Source organism: Ricinus communis, chromosome 8, assembly GCF_019578655.1.
Source record: "Ricinus communis isolate WT05 ecotype wild-type chromosome 8, ASM1957865v1, whole genome shotgun sequence".
NCBI classification, from domain to species: Eukaryota; Viridiplantae; Streptophyta; class Magnoliopsida; order Malpighiales; family Euphorbiaceae; genus Ricinus; species Ricinus communis.
This window is the reverse complement of record NC_063263.1, coordinates 7,579,386-7,600,724: the sequence shown is the minus strand read 5'-3', so window position 1 is coordinate 7,600,724 and position 21,339 is coordinate 7,579,386. Positions and strand designations below refer to the sequence as shown.

Below are 21,339 nucleotides of genomic sequence, written 5' to 3'. Positions count from 1 at the left end.
ACAAAAATTTATTTATTTAAAAATAATTTATTATTTTATTATTTTCCTACAAAATTGAGAACATAAAATAGTATCTTTTTTTATATATAAAGATGATCATTTAGTTTTATAATTTTTTCGGTTGATAATCAATGCTCTGGGCCGAATAGAGCTTACTGGCACTGGCTTTCCGGCGATATTGCGGCCAGTTTGGCTTCTCTCTACCCGCCTGGAAGGAGGTCTCGTCTGAAACAACGGGTCCTAGTTCTACCAACCTAACAAACTTGGTTTTTCGCCAGAAATAAAAGGTTCCACACAAGCTCTCGTTCTGCGACGTGATGGCAGGACCGATAGGAGATTGGCTCCCGGGGAAGGTTCACTCATCATCGATTGACCTATTCCTTTACTATGCTATTTCTGCTTGATCGCAGCTCGCCCTTCTTTCGTGTGCCACGACGAAACAAGGGAATGAAAGGCTGCTTTGCGTCAAGACCAGGCTCCAAGAATGTTTAACCAATGCATTCCGGATAGACCGAATTGGTATGAAAGTTGTAACATGGGACCTTCCAATTTTCCAGTGAAACCGGAGACCAAAAGGGTCATGAGAGATAGCAATAAGATGCATCCATTTCTAGGCTAATTTAGTGTCTTGGATCAAGGATATGCCAGGACAAAGTAGCGGTATGGAAAAAGATTTCAATTTGAAAAGGGATTCTATTGACAACCTCCATGCAAACTTTATATGCAAAACTTAGCATAGAGGTTAAAGCAGCGACGTAGTCCGTCAGGTTAGCTTCGCTTTCCATGCGGGCTAGCAGAAAGGGATGGGAGCCTATCAATCACTGCCCTAACTCGTGACCTAGACCTTGCTCTAGTTATATTGACTATAATTATATTATATCCAGGTAAAGAATATGAAAAATTATCGTTAGATCTGGCCGAGTAAAGAAATCTATATAGATCGCTTCAAGTCTTAAAGGTATAAGTTCAGATTGAACAATTTCACCTTAGAAAAAAGCCGTATTAGCTAGAAAGCCAATAGCAAGACGCTAGCAAGCCAACCTGTAATCCAGAAACATGTGAAGGTGGGAATAGATTAAAGCGATCGGGCGGAGGCGGGAAGGCGTTATGAGAAATTTGGAAGGTATTTTCATTTTGACTGTGGAAGGAATAAAAACCTTGGGCTTCTAGGGTCCTTTATCGTGACCTGGTGCCGAGATCACCTCTTCTTCTGAATTAGAGTCGTCAGCCGAGGCCGGGTCATAAAGCTTGGAATCTGCACAATAAGCTTCGACCCCGGGCGAAAACCAGTTCCTGCCAGCCAATTTGTTGGGTTTGTGTAATACCTTTTCTTTTTAAGGCAGAGACAGTATAAAGTACTTTACCATCTTTGGCTGGCTTTAATGTTGAACCAGTAAGTGTCTCTTTTTTGAATCTCTTGTTACAGCCATTGCTAATCTCTTCTCCTTCTCGACAGTTTGATATCTAGAGGTTCCATACCTAAATATAAGGAATAGTATTTCAAGCAAGCGACGGTTTGATATCTAGAGATTCCATACCTAAATATAAGGAATAGTATTTCAAGCGATAGAAGTGAAATCGCTTGGGCAAGAAGTGAGTTCGCTTAATAGCAATCCATTTGAGCCTCCAATTATCAATCCTACACTCTTAGGAAAGCTTTTATTATAGGTAAATGTTTAATGATTATATTTTATGTTATAGAGTATTATTTAAATCTTTATCCCATTTCTTGTTATTTATTTATTGAATCTTTATTCCTTTATTTTCATTTTCATTTATTTACTAAAGATAAATATTAAAATATTAAAAATTTATAATACATTTATTCACTTTATATTTTTTATTAAAAATTTATAATCATTTATTAAACTCAGAATAAGAAATGGAATTGTTTTTCACTTTATTGGATTTATTAGATAATTCTTTTAAAATAAAAAATCTAATAATATATAAAAATTATTAAAGATATTCTGATAAATGTTTTCTCCCTCTTTATTCTTTACACCTCAACTAAGTCATTAATATTTAAAAACTGTCAACTTGAAGTAGAAATGCTAATAAATGCATAAAATTATATTGGATATTTCTTTGTTTTCTGAAAATGATATACGTGGAAAATGTTTTTTCAAAAATGATTCCTTTTTGTTCTAAGATATTAAAAATAATTAAAACAGAGGATAAATAAAAGAATATCACCATTTAGGAGGGTAAAGAAAGTTGCCAAAATCCACCCTAAAACATCCATTGAATCAGATGGGTTAAGGCAAATTCTAGTGTTGTACTTACAAAGCTGGAACATGTTGGCAACAATCATTAATGCTGACTCAGAACTTCAATAATCTAATGACACGTACGTCTTTCTTATTTGACATGTAATTATTTTGGATCCCAATCTTTCATTTTCAAAATCACTAGCTGGACTTGCTTGTCACAGTTTAATTTTAATTTCTAATTTTGCATATTTTATTTTTAAGATGTATTTCGTAATAATAAAATAATCACATCAAACTCCTGTTTCGTTTAGATTCAAAAATATTAAATTAGGACATCTTTTTATAGTCAGTAACTATAACAAAATAATTTAATAAATATTTGAGTTTAAATTTTTTATCTAATATTTAATTTTATTGATTAATTTTTATAAATAAAATTGATGAAATAAAATTTATGATGAAATTTAAAAAATTTATAATTTATTATAATATAAAATTTATTTATATTTAATTGCAATGTACACTTATATAATTATATGAAAATATTATTATATAAATATCACTATAAAGTTAATACCACATTGATCGAGGCATTAAAGAAAAGAAAATAATGTAGCGTGGCAACTAGAACAAGGACAACATCTAATATAGCTACAAATATTATTTGCTATGTTTTTAGTTGTAATTGATTTTTTTGTGTTTATTGTATAATGATAGGGAATTTGGTACAAAAATGTGAGTGTTGAATTTCGGTTTATTTTTTGCATAACATTTTAAAAAGAATGTCTTTGGCCTAAGATGGTATAAAAAATCAGCACAATGGCCAATAAATTTAATAGACATTATAAAATGGGAAAAAAATAGAAAAAAGAGAAAAGCTTGATTAAAAATGGCATACCTTTATATATTTGATAAATTATATTTAATATTAATTCATAATATTTTAAAAATAATAGCAAACTAACTTTTATATCCTTCTTAATTTTTTTTTAAATTTTAAAATTCTATCAATGTAACAATATAAAATTATTATAAAAATATAAATTAATTATTTTAAGTATTATATAGCTTAATACTATAATTAATATTACAATTTTTAGAATTGAAAAGTTATTATATAATTAAAAAATTAATTTACTATTGAATATAATATTAAAAATATAACTTAAAATGTTACTTTCTAAAATTATCTAATTAAAAATTAATTTATTAGTTAATATAATATTAAAATATAGTTAATATGCTATTTTTTATGATTGAATTAATATTATTATATGATTAGAAAATTATTTATTGGTTAGTATAATATTATAGAATAATTAATATATTATTTTTTAGAATTAGAGCTAGTATTTAATTAGGAATGTAACTTATTAACTAACAAATTAATAGAAAATATTATAAAATTGCACATAAACTTCAATCTTATATATCAAAAATAATACACATGTCAAAATAAAAATTCTAAGTGTAAAGAATTAAATACTTGTGTCAAAAAAATTAAATTCTCAAAAATTAATTTATATATAGATATATAATTTGATTAATTTAATATTTAATTGTGTTAATACTTTTTTTAAATTAAAATACTACCAACTATTATAGATTTATATGGTATTGTATGTCTATAATATATTAAGAGGACTCACTAATTTGATAGTTAAATTCTTTTGTTAATGTTATTATCTTTTATTATTTTCTCTTTAAATACCTTTGGTAAGATTTTCTTTAAAAACTACAATTTTACATGAAAAGTGTGAAAATTAATTGTTTGTGATAATTATATGATACTTAATGTAGAATACTATTAAGGATTATTAATTTACAATAAAAAATAAAATAAATTGCTCTCTCGATTCTGAAAAGAATAATCTATTTTTCATTTATATATTAGATTAAAAGAATCTTTTTAAAGGCGATATCTTTGATTAAATTTCCCTTCTTAGATATTTCAAATACCAACCATCATATTAATTTTATTTAATTTGCCTATATATCCATTTTTACTTTATAATTTATAATTTTTAAGATTCAAATAAAAACATATAATATTATATTAAAACTCATAATAATTGAATTATATAATTCCAAAGTAATAAAATTAAAATTTGTTTTTAGGTAATAATATTTTATGTATTTTATGTAATAATAAAAAAGTAACATTTTAGATCTAATTCAAGTGTCAACACTCTTAGAATGTGGAAGTCTTGAGTTTAAGCTTCTAACTCTGCGCTATTTGAGATTTTATCTCTATGGCTAATGTAAATCAAATGACTATTGTTATTGTATAGGTTATGACTCATTAAATCTCATATAAATAAAAAAGATAAATTATATTATAATCTAAAATGGATAAAAATAGGATAGTCCATTTGAGAGAGACAACAAATATCTTTTAAATAACACTATATTATATATTTAGTTTAAATTCATAAAAGAGTTTATTTCATTTAAGAAAAAGATATGAAAGAGAAAATAAAATAAAAATAATAAAGTTAAAAAAGATATTTTGATGTTATAAAATATATTAATTTATTTATGTGGAAATTATTTAAAAAATCTCCTATTTTATTAGATTTAGTTTAATTATAATAAATTTTATATAAATTTAATTATATAAAATATTAAATTAATTTTACTCTAATTAAAATATATAAATTTTAAATTTATAAATTTTAAACGGACACTTATAATTAAATACAGAAAAAGCAGTGTAGATAACAATAAATGTCAGCAATTTGTAATTCATTTTCTAGTAAAGTTTGAAGTTAAGAATTTGTCCAAATCTGGACGAGAGAGAGAGAGAGAGAGAGAGAGAGAGAGAGAGTAATTAATCTCATGTGTGTACTCAGTTTTCAGATTCTGCCACATTTCATCAAAGCTAATACAATCCAAACAATTTATAGTTGTAAAGTTGCAAAAAAAGAAAAAGAAAACTGACAAAATAAAAGTAAAAATGAAAGCTAAAATTGAAATTAAAATTAAGGGAGAAAAAAACACTGTAATATCTTCTACCTCTCCCCCTTGACCTGATCATTGCTTATCTCTAACAGCTATTCTCTGTAATAATTATCTCACTTTTGAATAAAAATAAAATAATGATTAAAAATATAATAATCCATTTTCTCTCTCTTTCTATCAACTGCAACTCCGTTAGACCCGGTCTGTCTATAATCCATACATCTGTTGTCCTTTTTCATTCTTTCAGCTCTCTTATTACCATCCTTTTCCTTTCCTCTTCCTTTTCTCTCGCTAGGGTTTTGATTATTATTCTTCTTCTCTTCACAAACACCTGAATACAATCTACCATATCCATCTCCTATTCTTGACAAAATTTCAATCTTTTATCATGACTTCTGTTAAGAACAACTTTTTGCCACCTGGGTTGGTTACGAATCTTCAAGAAGTTTTGTTAAACAGAAAGAGCGGTAATGAAGAAGCAAATGATGATAATAATAACAATGATAATAATAAATCAAATGAGCCTTCTACTTCGACTTCTGCTGAAAATACTTCTCAAATTGAAGATAATTCAAAGCCTATTCTTTTGGTTACTAACGGTGACGGGATTGAGTCTCCCGGTCTTCTTTCTCTTGTCGACGCTTTGGTCCATGAAGGCCTTTACAATGTCCATGTTTGCGCTCCTCAATCGTGGGTTTTCTTTCTTTCTTTTTTTTGCTTCTTTGTTTTGTATTTTGATGGCTTAGTTTTCGTTATGTTCTTTGGGTATATGGGTTTTCTTTAATATGCTTGGAATGGGTTTCCTTTAGATTTTGAATCTTTGTTATGTATGTGTGTTTTGTATTAATTTTCATCATCTGCCAACTGGGTTCTTTTGATTTCCTTATTAGTTGTTATTGTAGTTTGTTATGGTTTAGACTGAATTTGCATATAAGGATATGTGGCTCTCTTTTGCTTCTTTTTCTCTCTTGCACTTTTATCTTTATCTTGTTGTCTCTTTCTTTCCTTTTGCATTTTTGTTATGTTTTTTAGTTAGATATAACTTTTATCTTTTCCTGTTCAAGTATTGAATTAGTAGCATTTGGTGATTCTTTAGTTTTTGATTGTGTTGGTTTAGGGACAAATCAGTATCTGGTCATTCGGTTACTCTACAGGAAACAATTTCTGTGAATTCTGTTGAAATGAATGGTGCCACAGCTTTTGAAGTTGCAGGTAGGACTGTCTTCTAATTTTGCACTATTCACTTTTGCCCAATTTATAGACTGGTTTTGTTGAATTACCAATTAGGATATTAATTGTTTTTTATGAAATTGTAGAAACTGAAGTCAGAACAACCTCAAGTTATTTTGAGATGGAATACTATAGTTAATTTTCTTATATGTTTCCAAATGTGATGTGGCTCTTGAGTTTTCGAGTTTTGTTTTGGGGCTAGAATTGTAATGAAATGATGGAACTGAGAACTTATCAGATGGTAACAAGAAAATGTTTCTTTTGATATTGTTGGCCACAAATGTCTGCTAGAATGTCTGCCTTTTAGTTTTGTTTGCTCATAGTAATAGGATTTGGTGATCGTATTTGTCGCTCAGGGACTCCAGTGGACTGTGTCTCATTAGCATTATCTGGAGCGCTATTTTCTTGGTCAAAGCCTTTACTGGTTAGCTTTAATATGCTGTTATATCTGGGATTAGATATGGCTTTTGGTATTTATCATTTCTTGAGAAGTTATATTTAATTTTGATGTTCAGGTGATTAGTGGAATTAACCGGGGATCAAGTTGTGGTCATAACATGTAAGCACTCTGAAGAGCTTTGCACATCATTGCCAAATTATCTTTGTCTGAAAGTCCAGTAATACATCCTTATGGACTAATCCTCTAAATCATATTTTGATGGTTACATTTGCTTGTTTGCATCTGTCTCAGTCATAACAATCGGAATTATACATCTTCCATATGGGATTTATCTTTTCTTTTCCCCCTAGCAAATTTATTCACTTCTAAACACACCAGGTTTTACTCGGGTGTTGTTGCTGGAGCTCGAGAGGCATTAATTTGTGGCATCCCATCTTTATCAATATCACTTAACTGGTGAGTTGATGATGTGGATTAACTGTTCTGCTCTTCTTGATGAGCAATTCTTAAGATTGTTAGATCTTTATAGGAAGAAGGACGAAAGCCAGGACAATGATTTTAAGGATGCAGTTGCAGCATGTATGCCATTGATAAATGCTGCTATCAGAGACATTGAGAAGGGGAATTTCCCAAAGAGTTGCTCTCTGCATCTAGAAATTCCTACATCTCCGTCTACAAACAAAGTAAGCATTTTTATATTGGTTCTAATGAGAATTTGAAGGTGCTTGTGGTACATTCATGGAGTTTTGTCTGTTTGTGACTATTTTATCCTTAAAACTGGATTTGGTCACAATAAATTTATAGTTGTATGCTAAATTTCTGTTTCTGAGGAAAAGTCCTTATTAAACAACTTCATTGACTCTGAACCAAGATGAGGTTGCTAAAGTGGTTCTGCAGTTCTACCTGGGTCCGTCTGCTATGCAGCAAAACCTATAGAAGGCAAATTTTTGTGGGGGTTTATCTTTGGTCTTAGAAATAAGAATTACTATGCTCTCTCACATTAGATCAGGGTGGTTGTTTGGATGGCCACAAGGAGCATGGTGTTAGGAGAGACATGCATTTTAAAGTTTGGAGTTTAGAGGGAATCCATGTCTATATTGTCTTCTTATGGCTTTTTCAAAGAAGATTTAGAATTTCTTATTGGAGGTGTCAACTTTTCTTAGAATCTGAAGCTGCCTAAGCTTTTGAATTGAACTGCTGATTGATGAGACGCGCTTTCCTGGGCTGAGTTATTAATGTTGTTTATTAGCTTGAACTGTTGATTTCGAGATTCAAACAAAATCAATGCGTTTCATCAGCAGCTTGCACCATGGTTATCCCAATTAGTTTTGGGTTAATTTATCCGTTAATCAAGTGCAAGGAATTTTGGAATTATTTGTAGATCCAAAAGAATAGCGGAGCTTGGAAGTGGTCTTTTTTTTTTTGTGCTTATTTAGCCATTTTATATATGTTGTTAACTTTTACTGGGTGCCACTACGTCGTCATCTTTCAGAATTATCTTTCAGCTAATATTCTTTTGTTTCCCCCTCTTTGGCATGTATATCTGCTCGGCAGGGTTTTAAACTGACTAAGCAAAGTATGTGGAGATCCTCACCTAGCTGGCAAGCTGTTTCAGCTAATCGGCATCCTTCTGCTGGACATTTTATGTCTAATCAACAAAGTCTTGGCATCCAGCTAGCGCAACTTAGTCGAGATGCCTCTGCTGCTGTAAGTAGCTCTCACTAAAAATCATTGCATCATTTCTTTTCATTAGCATCTTTATTTATTAAGGACATCATTGTGCATCCTTCCTTTTATATTGATGGTATTTTTCTTTTGCTTTTCTCAGGGTGCAGCTCGCCGTTTGACAACACAAAGGAAGAATGTGGAGATTGAGTCAGTTGGGGCTGCAGTAAAATCTGATACCAGCAGGGTGAAAAAGTATTTTCGTCTAGAGGTAAAGAAGATTCATCTACTAACCTTATGTTTGGAAACACCTGTGGTTATGGCCTTTCAAGTAGCAATAGTGACTTCTATTTATTAATTTCTTGTTTCAGTCTGTATTTGCAAAATCTAAATATCTTTAGCACCTGCAGATTTCAGCAGGAAACTTTAGTATTCTGAAGTTGCTTTATTTGTTCAAACTTTTTGTTGAAAGCTTCTCTTATCTGTTATCTACAGCAATCACTTCAAATAGTGAACTTGTATGAAATAATACCTGTTAAATTGAGATCTTTAAATGCTTGGAAATTGTATAGTCAGTATGGAATTGCAGGAAACTTGCTTTGGATGCATCTCAATAGATAACCTTTTTAATAGAATTGAAATGTTTGTGCACAGTCTTATTCTTTGACTCTCTTTTCTTTTTGTTTCATTATTTTGTTTTATTTTGATTGTTTTTGCCCCCCGGTACTTGTTTGTATTCCTTTTCCATTAAAATTTGAGGCTTTATGCATATTCATATATATCTTGAAGAAATGGAACTGTATTATTGAACTAAGTCGGCATTTGTATCAATAAACTTTTAGTTTCTGGAGAAGGAGCAAGAAGATACTGATGAGGATCTGGATTTTCGAGCACTTGAAAATGGATTTGTAAGTTAAAACGCGGTATATTTGATGTTAAAAAGGTTTTGAATCAGTTTTTGAAATTACCAAGCTTCTGACGAATGGTATATTGTGTTCATTTGGAAAATTAGGTTGCTGTAACTCCTCTATCACTTTCACCACACATAGAGTCGGACATCCATATCGCGGCCTCAGATTGGATTTCATCTGCACTTAAAGGGGAACAATAACCAGCGATTTTGTATACATTTGCAGTTATTGATTAGTTTATTACTTGATTTGTGCTTTTCTTCTTTTTCTTTCTTTTTTTCCAAATTTAAAATTTACCCTTAATTTATTATATTCCCAAATTACATATTTGGTGGAGTTGGGTGGTTTGTATTTGGTAGTTGCCTATACAAATGTAATTTAAAATGGGCAGGTCCTAATTGAGTGTCCTTGCTTTTTCCTCTCCTCTATTTGGATCCTCTATTTTTACTTCTTAACATATGTTTCATGATTGTTGATACTGGAACTAATGGAAAGAATACTACAAAATGACTGGTTTATATAGCAGCCTGAGCATTGATGGAATTTGAAGTTTCAGCTTTTTATGGCTCTTTTAGTTCAGATGTCTCTACAAACTTTACTGAAGGCATGTTGTTTGGGGGTGGTTTACTCTTCCACTAGTAGCAAACTATAATATGCCACCCTATGCAATGGTTCAAACTATTCCTGAGTGTTAAAGGGTTGCCTTATTTATAATGGATAAGAATCTATCAAATTTGATGTTCAAAGATCCAACTTAATTTACTATTGCCAAAGCCAATGTCAGGAGAGTAATAACAATGTGTGAGGGACAGTTACCCAATTATATCCACCTGGCTACATTGCCAATTATGCAATATTTGTAATGATACCAGGTTTAATCTTTGTGAGAACTTATAATCTAATTAATAGTACTTTTCTTCTAAATTACAATATCATTAATGTATAGATTCTTTAAGTTAATGATAAGGTGAAATCATTTTAAATCTAGATTTTTGGATTAATCTCACCAACTCAAAAAGATTTAAGAAAATAAATAAATAAATAAAGATAATTTACTATAAAATATACAACTCTAAGCAATGAAATTCATCTTCAAAATTGAACAATGAAATCATTGAAAAATTAAAATTAACTTAAAAGATTAAAGAAAAGGAAGGAAAAAGAAAATGGCAGATACTGTGTGTTAGTAATTTGAGGATTGGAAAAAGTAATACTATTTTGGGCTTTCCGAGCCCAAAATAATGGGGTCAATGAGGCCCAATCGATGTTCTGTTTCTTCAATCTCTTGAAGCTAACAGATTAATTAAATTAGGGTTTATTCAAATTGAGAAAGAGGAACGATCAAATTATTTCCGTACAAAAAATGGCAACCAAGACCCTAATTCGCACCGGAGCCTCACTTATGAACCGAATGATAAATCGTCAAATTTTAGCTCATAGCCTGGAAATTACTCCACAACTTTTCCCTTCTATTTCCAAGTTTCAAAACTCTCTCCATTTTCCCCAAAACGACACCCTTTCCATCACCAGACTCTCCAATGAAGGGTTCTTGCATCCCTCTGGCCTCCCTTCTCTCCGATTCTTCTTGCCCGATGGTACTTTCTTTCTCTCACTATCTCTTTAATATTATTTTTTTTTTTTAGAAAAAAAAAATTAATTAGTTACTCTTGGTAGAAGGAACGCTACTTTTTTTTAATTGTTAAATTTTAAACATCTTATAATTGAAATCAGTGAAATGTCAACATTCAGTTATTACTGCCAATTTTAGTTTCACTCGCATCAAAAAGAGTATTTTTTTTAAAATATTTATTGTAAATTAGTGAATGTCAACATTATCCGATTGAGCTTATAACTATTTCATGTAGTAATTAAATCCCTATTTTCGTTATTGAGATGTATTGCATTTACAGGGAACGTTGAGCTGTCGTATTTCAATGTTTATCTGCCAAATTCCACTTTTTAATGAAAAAGATAAGGAACACTTTGTAATGTTTTTCCTAAAGGCTTTCCATAATGACTTAAAGAAAATGGTGAAAGAAAAAGAAATCATTTTTTTTCTACATTTATTGAGTAATTAACATCTATATTGGAATTTTTATCTTTTTGTCTAATCACAGGTCAATTAGGTCATGTTTGTACTTTATAAAGAGAATATGAAATGTGGTCTATTGTCCTTAAGTAACTATTGTGCATTGATGTTGTTGTTCATATCAGGTTATTGTACTTGCTTCTGTATGTGGCCATATATGGATTCTTCTGTCTTCTGATTGAAAATTTACTGTGTTGTTTCAAAATGAAGTTTGTTGGAAGTATTTTGTTAAGGCATGACTTTATTTTCAAACTCCAACTATTTCAGATGAAGCATTTTTGTTTTAATCTCTGATTTGCAGACAAGGAATGATCTTAAGATGTGAATTTCTCTTTTTAAGTGGGTAAATTTTCTTAATGGCTTAAGATGGCTGCTAAGGATTACTGACATGTATTGGTACGTTCCCTTGATACATGTGCATTTTGGGTATGATGCAAGAGGACTTACTTTGTAGGGTTTAGATGCATGGTTCGAAATTTTATGATTTTTGACAATGAGTATAGTTAGGGAAAAGGTTGTTCATTTTCTGATATTGTGACAAAATATCAGTCGACCAAGTATTTTAGCTGATAAATTCAAAGTTGATTCAGGTCTATTTTTGGATTGATCTCTTTTAACAAATATATGTCTCTGCTCATGTCTGTTCTAGGATTCTTAATGAATTTCAGTTGTAGCTTGTGATGTTTTATTAAATCATTAAATGGCAGTAACTGTAGTTTGCAGAAATGTAGTCTTTAAAAGAAGGCATCGAACTGGTCATAAAAAAGTAAAATTGTTGCTAAGCAGGACTGTCTAACTTCTTCTTTTTTTAATGTCTAACTTCTATACAACAACTTCAGACTGGAGGTTGCAGGGGGCTAGCCTGCCAATTTGCACCTTTTGCTTTGTCTCTTGATTTTTGTGCACTGATTTTATCCTGTTCAGGTGACTCATCAAGTGAGCCAATGCTCTTATTCCCCAAAAGGACATTCCAACCTAGCCTCATCAGGCGTAAAAGGAATCATGGGTTCTTTGCACGGTATTTCTCTCTCTCCCACAAACATTTGCCTCTTGATTTTCAATGAGAAACAGAGCTCAGGAAGGTTGAGATTTTTAAAACTTCAGTTATACAAATAAGAACTTTTGGCATCTCCACATTTTGCATGGGTGTTCTTATTGAGATCAATGTAATTTCCCTGATTCAATAAGTTATAGAGATACTACTTTCATTAAAATGGCTGGCGGTAATGCTTATGGTTGACAATTTCAAGCCATAGGCAGGACCTTCTTTTTTGGTTTTCTGCTGAAAATCTGTTACTTGGCCCTTTTCAAAATAATGTTTTTCATCTGTTCTTTCTGCTTCTTCTTTTGCAAGTACCCACATGCACCCACAGTATGTTTATGGACATTTGTTTAATTAACTTGTAAAGTTGTCTGGTTAATGCAATTGGTATATGAACAGCAAGGCAACCAAGGGTGGTAGGAAAGTCATTGCTCGAAGAATAGCAAAAGGTCGGTCGAGGGTTACTGCTTAGCATCTCTGTCAGCTTTTCTGCAGGAACAAAGTATTTCACATTTAGAAGCTGCCTTTAGTCGTTGTACGAGTAAGCAAATCAGAAAAAGCCTTCTCCTTTTTGGTGGCTTAGCCTACCCGAAATGTTCTTTTAGGAAATTGCAATGATGTTTAGAATCAGACTTTTTTTTTGTCAATTTATGATAGTCTATCTCTACATAAATTTTTTGCATGAATTTGATGGAACTTGTAACTTTATGCATACCATCAATGCTAGTCTTGGCATGTTTGGGGCGAGATGTAAGTATCTTTAAGCGATCTGCAAATACTTGTATTACTAGAATGCTAAAAGAAAAAAAATAATTATATAGGTTTTATGTCTATCCATCCGGAAAGACAACCGAGGCAGATCAAGTGCTTATACCCCTTTCGCTGGGGGAACCGGGTATTCAATGGTGCAAATATGATGGTCATTAGCGATATCTTGTGACGGAAGATGATTCCTAGTGGTATCATTATACTTATAGTTGGTTGATGAAGTTTATAGTTAGTATATAATACAAATGGAATAGTGGGAGTCAATCTTGCTTTATAGCAAAATCACTGTTTTTGTGTTGAAGTACAAGTATCTTGCAGACCTACTCATATGATGTTGTTGTAGCCTTAGTCCTTCACCAACACATAATACTGTTTTGTGTTTGGATCGTGCTGTGGAGGTGTAAGAAATTGGCCCTGCATGTAGGGCATGACTGCTATTTTGTGCATCCATTTGGTCAGCCATCCTTGGACCTTGGAACTTAAGTTCCTACTCAAGCGGCCCGGCCTGGCCTTAGAGTAGTCATTTAACAGCATTACATATCTTATTAATGCCCATGTTCTACAGAACAGGTTTTGGGCACTGAAACATGTATTTCATGAACCATTTTCCGTGAAACTTCACTAAATCTTGGAATGGGAAGAGAGTAGCAGCTCGAACACACTTTGGCTTGTTAAACTGTAGGTGAATAGGGTTACTGTGAGAGATTTACTGGATCAAAATTGATCTTACCTCCCTAAGTCTCGGTGTCCCCTTTGATGGGACGCCAAGAATATGGACTTGTTAATAGCAAAGATATGTAAAGATTTAATTGAATAGCTTACTCGGAGTTTTGGTGTGGCATAAACCCTTTTCCTTTTTTAATTGTTTTTAGAAGGTAAGAAGAGCCTCTAATCACAGAAAAATAATGTTAATCATTGAAAGCAGGGTCAAATTTTGACAATTATACTTCGTAAACAAGCGATCTTCTGTAAAGCAGTAAAAGGAATAAAGGTTGACGAATCTTGAGTGGGAAGGCCCACTTAAAACCTGTGTCATATTGTTTAAGAAAACACATGCTGGTTATTTGTAAAATACTAAATGGGTACCTTTAGACATGGCTAATCTTTGCCTCCCAAAGCACAAGCAGCAGGTCCTCCTTCATATAATATCGAGGCTTTTCTTAGTTCCGACTGTGCTAGGTTCCGTTTGGAGGGAGTAGTGACTCTCTTTCCAAGTATTTTTTGTATAAAGAAAGAAGTACACTGGCAGCAGTTCAGTACTTAGTACTACTGAATGACGTGAACATCATGAGTTGTATGATGAAAGGAACTACATGTTTCAGTTATTTTTACACACTTTTATCCCCTTACGGCACTGAGACACCACCACCACCTCCATAACATTATCTCATCATTTGAAGACAGCACAGCAGTCTGAAATAACTTTTATCTCAGTAGTTTCGGTGGATGTCCTAACAGTACTGTGGCAGTGACGCCTGCCTTCTTGTTTTCAACAACATTATATCATCAATTTATAGACAAACGTCTATGCCAGGGTGTGATCTAGAAATCCTAGGTGAAGCCCCTATTAAGACAACCTCTATAGACAAATTGTGGTGGCATCTTCACTGCAGTTCTTAACACTGTTCTTTCAGAATTAGCATGCGTATATATATATGTACGTTTACTAAAGATTGATATTTCTACTGGGCCGTAACAAAGAAGATCAAAGACATTCTGAGGAGGCAGTAGCATGGGAAGAGACACAAGGTGGAAAAAGATAAAAACATGTCCATGACTTTGGCGAACAATTTATCTTTCCTATATGCTTATGGCGACGGGGATAACTGATGCATGTCTGATGTAACCTATGCAAGTAGTTAGGACAAGCCTTTCTTTACTTCAGCTTTGATTAGAGTTTCAACTTTCTTGTTTTTGCAGTTTTTGAACTTCTTTCAATTACTTGTGATATAAATAATTAATCTTGTCGACTCTAAATCATCTTCAATACTAACAAAATTCCAAAATATGATAAATTAACCATAAAAAAAGTTGCACATGATATGATCTCCCTCACAATCTATCGCCTTAACACACTGTCGAAGCACACATCAATGACATTATCTTGGGAAAGAATAACCTTTCTCCTAAGCAAAGAAAAAGAAAAAAAGAACAAGAAAATTAATTTTCTAGCATGGAAAAACTTTTCTAATGAGGACTCTTTTCCACATGTTATGGCATGGAAATCTTACTGAAAACTTACCACTTGATGTATATATAGTAATACGGATTGGCCATTATTTAATGTCCAAGCTTTAACAGTTCCAAGGAAAGAAAGAATTGAGGGAGAGAGAGATGGGGAAAGAAAAATAATGCTATAAGTACATGACTTGGGAATTAAGTGATAAGAAAAATATGGGGCACTTTAGTATAGGATAATTTACTGACATGAAAATAATTTAGGTGAGAAACATGTCAAAAGAGCCTACACATATATTTATGAAACCTCAGTAAGAATATATATATAACTCACTGAAGAGTTCCTGAACTAGTAACATTTAGGTTTTCCAATAAGCGTTGCATCTCACCATCTTATGCATATTTCAGGAAATAAATGCATATATTATATCAAATGAATAATACCCATCCGATCCATACACAATCCCACCTAATATAATGTCTAGGCATTGTCCCAGCTGCAGGTTGAAGGAAGATTATTATTGTTATTATTAGGGTTTGCACCAAATTGACCATTTGAAAATGCTGACAGTGATGATGATGATGAAGATGATGGCAGTGATGACATGATAGCATCAATGTACTCCATTTGATTTGCAGTCACGTGCGGGTCGTGCGGATAACACCCTGATGATGATGGAAAACATGGAAGTCTAGCTAGTGGGTCAACTACTACTTCTTGTGAAGATGATGATGATGGGATGCAGCAAACACTAGTACTGCTCCCTTCAATTATCTCACAAAGTTTTGGCATCATAGGCACCATAACTTGATTCTGATCATAACCCATTAATCCAATACTTTGATCATTATTAAATTTCTCTCCAATATAATGCAATGGACCTACTATTCCAGTGCTCAATATTTGATCTTCTTGATTACCATTTGGATCAACGTGTTGAGGTAAATAAGGCAATGCCCACATTGGATCAAAGGGAGAAGAAGTAGAATTTGGTTGTGGTGGGATTATTTGATGAGGTGCCAAATGAGGCAAATCAAGATTGTAAGTATTATTGGGTAATTGGTTGAGTTTGAAATCCCCTTGTTGACCAAAACTTTGTAGCATTGAAGTTGGGGAAGGAAGGTGGTATAGCTGGTCTTGTTGATGATGAGCAGCAGTACTCAAGATAAGATTAGGGTTTGCACCGAGAGAGAAGAAAGCAGCTTCCTGATCAGAGCCATTAGGGTTATGAATATCAGCAAAAGTAGCTAAAGCTGGAACATGATCATGAGAAATTAGCTTCTTCTTTATGCTTGAATTCCAAAAGTTCTTCACTTCGTTATCTGTTCTTCCAGGCAGATGCTTAGCTATCTGTGCCCATCTGTCCAAGAATTCATTAATCCATATCCTCAAAATAGATTGCAAAAATTAGCCAGTGACAGCAAATTAATTACGGTACACTTGTAGTTATATTGATGATATGATAATCATGTGATAAAGCCTATGTACCTGTTGCCTAGAATGCTATGGAGTTCAACAATTAGAGCAGCTTCCTGAGGAGAAAAACTTCCACGTTTTAAATCAGGTCTCAAATAATTAATCCATCTTAATCTGCAGCTTTTTCCACATCTCTGCAATCCTACACCATAGCATAAGGCAAGGTTATTGCTGTAGAACTTGGAGACGAGAAAGTTTAAGCACACGGAAATTTATGCATATGAATGTGAAATATGATTTACCAACAGAGTGCAAGAGCAACCAAAATCTATAAACAGCATATAACATACAGCAACTAGAGCTCGTAAACAATCAAGATAATAAATAATGAGATAAAGAAAAGGAGTATGGCAGTGAATCAAGAGAAAAAAAAAATCAAGCAATGATGTTGACCTATTAAAGGTAAATAATCATAAAGAAAAGACTTGTGTATCTGTTGGTGTGTGTCAGAGAGAGAGAGAGAGAGAGTTATATATCCATATCATATATATCTATAATACCAGCATGTTTAGGAACAGAACTCCAGCAACCATGGCCATAGGTTGAAATGTAGTTTATGAGTTTCTCATCTTCTTCTGGTGACCACAGTCCTCGCTTAACTTTCTGTTTGTTGCAGCAAGAATGATGACCCATCTCTCTCTCTCTCTCTCTCTCTCTCTCTCTCTCTCTCTCTCTCTCAAACAAGTATTACAGCCAATGGCAGAGCACAATCAGTATTGGGTTTTGTTTATATAAAAGCTAACAAAATTCTTTTTAGAAAAAAAAGCAAGAAAAAGAAAAGCAGTACAGAGAAAAGTTATGGACAAAACAGTACCAGTACTAGTCCTGAAAAGTTTACATAATATATATATTAAAAAAAAGAGAGAAGAAGAAAACTAAAATGGTGATGATGCCATGGATATCAAGAAGAGTAGGAGAGAGAGAGAGAGAGAGGGAGGAAAGGGAGATGAGAAGAAGAAGAAGAAGAAGAAGGAAAGGAGAAATTTAATGCAGAGAGGTGTACAGAAATGGTAGTGGACCCAAAATTAGGGTTTGTGGGCAAAAGGCTAAAAGCTGCAGAATCATAACTGTAAGAGATGTATGGCTTAGAATGGGATCCTCCCTTTGCTTTCTTTTAACAATGGGTTAATGGCCTTCCTTATCCACGTGTCATTCATGCAAAAGGATTGTGGGTCCCTTTTGTCTTCTTCGGAGGTCCCACTTTGGACTTATCGTCCATTGGATCATTTTAACATTTGTATGGTTTTATGTGACCTTTGCAATATATAGCTGCATTGCATGGCCCCTTCCTTCCTCTTTTCTTTTTTTCTATGAAAATCATCTCTTGTGTATGTATTATTGCATGAATCTATATGTATGTGAATTTGCATTTTTGTTTAAGTTGATCAATTTTCATTATTTTTCTATCTACTTCACTTAATTTAGACAGATACATATCGACATAAAATATATCGATTTATAATTTTTATATTTATAGTTTTACTAATTAAATTTAAGAGTATTTCACCGTAATTGATGCCTATTGTATCGTATTTTTTTATTTTTATTGAAATTTCATCAAACAATAATTGGATTAATTTGTAATTTATTTTTCTTTTTCTGATAAATTAAATTTGTGGGTGTACTTTCACTTTGGTTCATGACTTTAGGAGTGGATGAAGCCTAGACCCTTTTTTAAGGGTTTATGATATGGGATTGATTAGAGCAGTCCATAATACAAGTCCAAATTTGATTTTATTTATTTTATTTGGGTGACCAATGATCAGATTTATGAAGAAAAGTATTCTCTTTTTAATAGTTTTTCTATTATAATGCAAAGGATAGGACGTGATGTAGGACTCTTTGATTCCAAAAGTAAGGATATAACTATTGATTATCATTATATATCTGAATCAAAAGCATCGTCCTTTTTGCAATTTTTTTATTTTACTCTTAGTTATTCAATTCTTCACACGTTTAAGGTAAAATTGTTGTTATAAATTTAATTTAAAATAAATTGTCGTGTCAGATTTAAAATTTATAATAAAATATTTAAATATAAAAAAACTGCATATAAAATATATGTCAAATAAGCATTTTAGCTTCGTCTATGTCTAAATATATTTGATATAAATATTTTATTTTATTAAAAATGTCAGTATTTTTTTAAAAAAATCTTCTAAAATAATTAGAAAAATTTAGAAAATCTGAAACATTGAAATCCTAAAGAAGCTGATATTACATTAATGGGCCTCCTTACAGCTGGAAATCCTTTTACATGATGTAAATTATGACAGGAATATTTATGCTATATAATAATTGTACATGAAAGTTCTTTTATTTAATTTTTTTTTTTTCTTTTGGATGAAATTTTAGCAATGCACAGGGAGCTGGGTTTTAAGGATTTGACAAGGTAGGTCATATAGTTGCATAAAAGGGGTGACATACAGAAAAGTAATTGCATAGGAACATGCTTTCCTGCTACAAATTTCATGATTTGGGCTTCGATAGATAATTCTTGACAAGAAATTAGATAAGTTTTAGAAGGACTGGGCACCAGGAATCTTGCATGCTTTTCCACTAGAAATGTCATGATTTTGGCTGAGATATTATCATCGTAATTAATTCTTCTTTTTCAAAATGATCTTGGGAAGAACTTGGATAATCTTTTAGAAGGACTGAGCTCACCAGTGTAAGATAAAATGCTGACAATAATCATTATTCTTTTGTTTCGACTTGAAAGTCAAAAGATTCAAGAGAATTGAAGAAATCCAATATAACAAAAAAGATTATTATATTATGAACAAGTCTGTCTGTCATGATTAAAATTGTGATACCTTACTGAGATAAATTGAATAAATAACTGGGCCATGTTCTTCCTCAATTAAGCAACTATTTTTTGAGTAAAACATCCCACCAGGGCAACCCATTTACCTTTTTTTAACTTCTCTTTCACTCCTGATGCATAAAATTTAGTGGAATATTTTGCTTCACATTTTTATATATTTTAAAACAAAAATAAAAGAATATTCCTTATCTCTTAATAATAAAAGAAAGAATATTATGATAATTTTAAAATTATTTAAAAATATTAATATAATTAATATAATTAATTCCTTGTATGGATCATATTTCAACGGGAACTAGATGAGTCGATCCGCCTACACGTCTTGCTTTTATTGTTATATTGGGAGTTACTTCATATATTGCTTGACGTAAAACAGCCACAGTTCCTTTTGTAACTCTTATTGCCTTCATCACTGCCAATACCATAATCGTCTCTTCTTTACTCCATTGTGTAATTTATTCAGGCGTTGGTTGTATAATAAAAATTATTAATTTTTTTATATTATTATAAATATAATAAAATTTTATTAATATTGATATTTGACGGATGAAAGCAAATTAAATTTTAGAATTTTTTTATTTAATTTTTTATGAGTGAAAATATTAATCACAATCAATTTCTAATCGACATTTTATTATGAAGTTAAAATGCTGGTTTATGTTTTATCATTAAAATATAAGAAATTATACCCCGATAATAATATTTGATGGTACATGACAAAGGATATGGTAATTATAAAAAGAAAAGCACAATGATTTCTTAACGTTAGCGTTGTAAATAGAAGAAATGGAAAAAAGAAAAGAGACAATGATTAAGTAGGTACACTGATGAAGAAGAAATTGATGATCACAAATATATATGATCAGTCTTTTCTTTACTTTTCCATTTTTGAGTTTTGGGAAAGTATCTGCAAAACAAGTTCAGTACAAGCTTCTAATGCTTCTCAAGAACCCATTCAAAATGTTGAACTGAAGCAGCCATTTTCTACCCTTTTGTGTTTACATATATGAACATAATCTAATGGTATTAATTTATATAATTAAGTAAAATCTTCAATTACGGGTTTTTCACATAACATTGCATGAGATTATAGGTGAGCCACAAAAATTAAATAGGGCCAACCCTTTAGTTGTAATCTTTCTTTTAAGCTTATAAATCATACATTCGAAAGTTCATATATATATATAATGGATGTGCAATCTTATGTTTCAGTAACCAAGTTTTTTCATATTTGTATACAGGAAAGAAGTGGCTGCCAGAAAAATCAATTAGGGCTAACTCTGGTTGTTCTTTTTTCTTTTTTTTTTTTTCCTTTAATTTTCTTTTTTCCACCTTTTTGATATCTATGGAATCAATGCTGGAATGATAAATCATGATAGTTAATGTCAGTATCTTTAATCTCTCTTCTTCAAGAAACTTGGATATTGGGATTGGCACTGCTTTATTTAGGTTTTACTCTGTTCAAATAATTTATTTCTCTGTGCATTATTATAATCAATGCATTGCTCTTAGCCTCTTACTATCCCAAAAGGGAAAGCTTCAACCACTCACTCTTGTCTTCTTGTAATAAAGTACTAT

The 21,339-nt window shown here is 31.8% G+C and overlaps 3 protein-coding genes across 3 annotated transcripts; 2 read left to right on the top strand and 1 right to left on the bottom strand.

Annotated features, from left to right (window-relative positions):
* Window positions 1-5,321: 5,321 nt before the first annotated feature.
* LOC8284711 (5'-nucleotidase SurE) lies at window positions 5,322-9,808 on the top strand. Its single transcript, XM_048378554.1, has 10 exons — window positions 5,322-5,864; window positions 6,292-6,386; window positions 6,761-6,828; window positions 6,920-6,963; window positions 7,183-7,260; window positions 7,334-7,487; window positions 8,359-8,511; window positions 8,633-8,740; window positions 9,312-9,377; window positions 9,482-9,808. The coding sequence occupies exons 1-10, from the start codon at window positions 5,563-5,565 to the stop codon at window positions 9,578-9,580; spliced, it is 1,167 nt and encodes a 388-aa protein (XP_048234511.1). The 5' UTR covers window positions 5,322-5,562; the 3' UTR covers window positions 9,581-9,808.
* An 867-nt stretch (window positions 9,809-10,675) lies between these two features.
* Window positions 10,676-13,258, top strand: LOC8284710. The gene is made up of 3 exons (XM_015720609.3): window positions 10,676-10,975; window positions 12,394-12,487; window positions 12,911-13,258. Exons 1-3 carry the CDS (start codon window positions 10,744-10,746, stop codon window positions 12,981-12,983), a joined length of 399 nt encoding a protein of 132 aa, XP_015576095.1. The 5' UTR covers window positions 10,676-10,743; the 3' UTR covers window positions 12,984-13,258.
* A 2,402-nt stretch (window positions 13,259-15,660) lies between these two features.
* On the bottom strand, window positions 15,661-18,037 carry LOC8284709 (transcription factor MYB26). Its single transcript, XM_015720603.2, has 3 exons — window positions 17,435-18,037; window positions 16,947-17,076; window positions 15,661-16,818 (listed from the first exon to the last, which is right to left on the bottom strand). The coding sequence occupies exons 1-3, from the start codon at window positions 17,565-17,567 to the stop codon at window positions 15,939-15,941; spliced, it is 1,143 nt and encodes a 380-aa protein (XP_015576089.1). The 5' UTR covers window positions 17,568-18,037; the 3' UTR covers window positions 15,661-15,938.
* Between the last annotated feature and the right edge of the window lie 3,302 nt (window positions 18,038-21,339).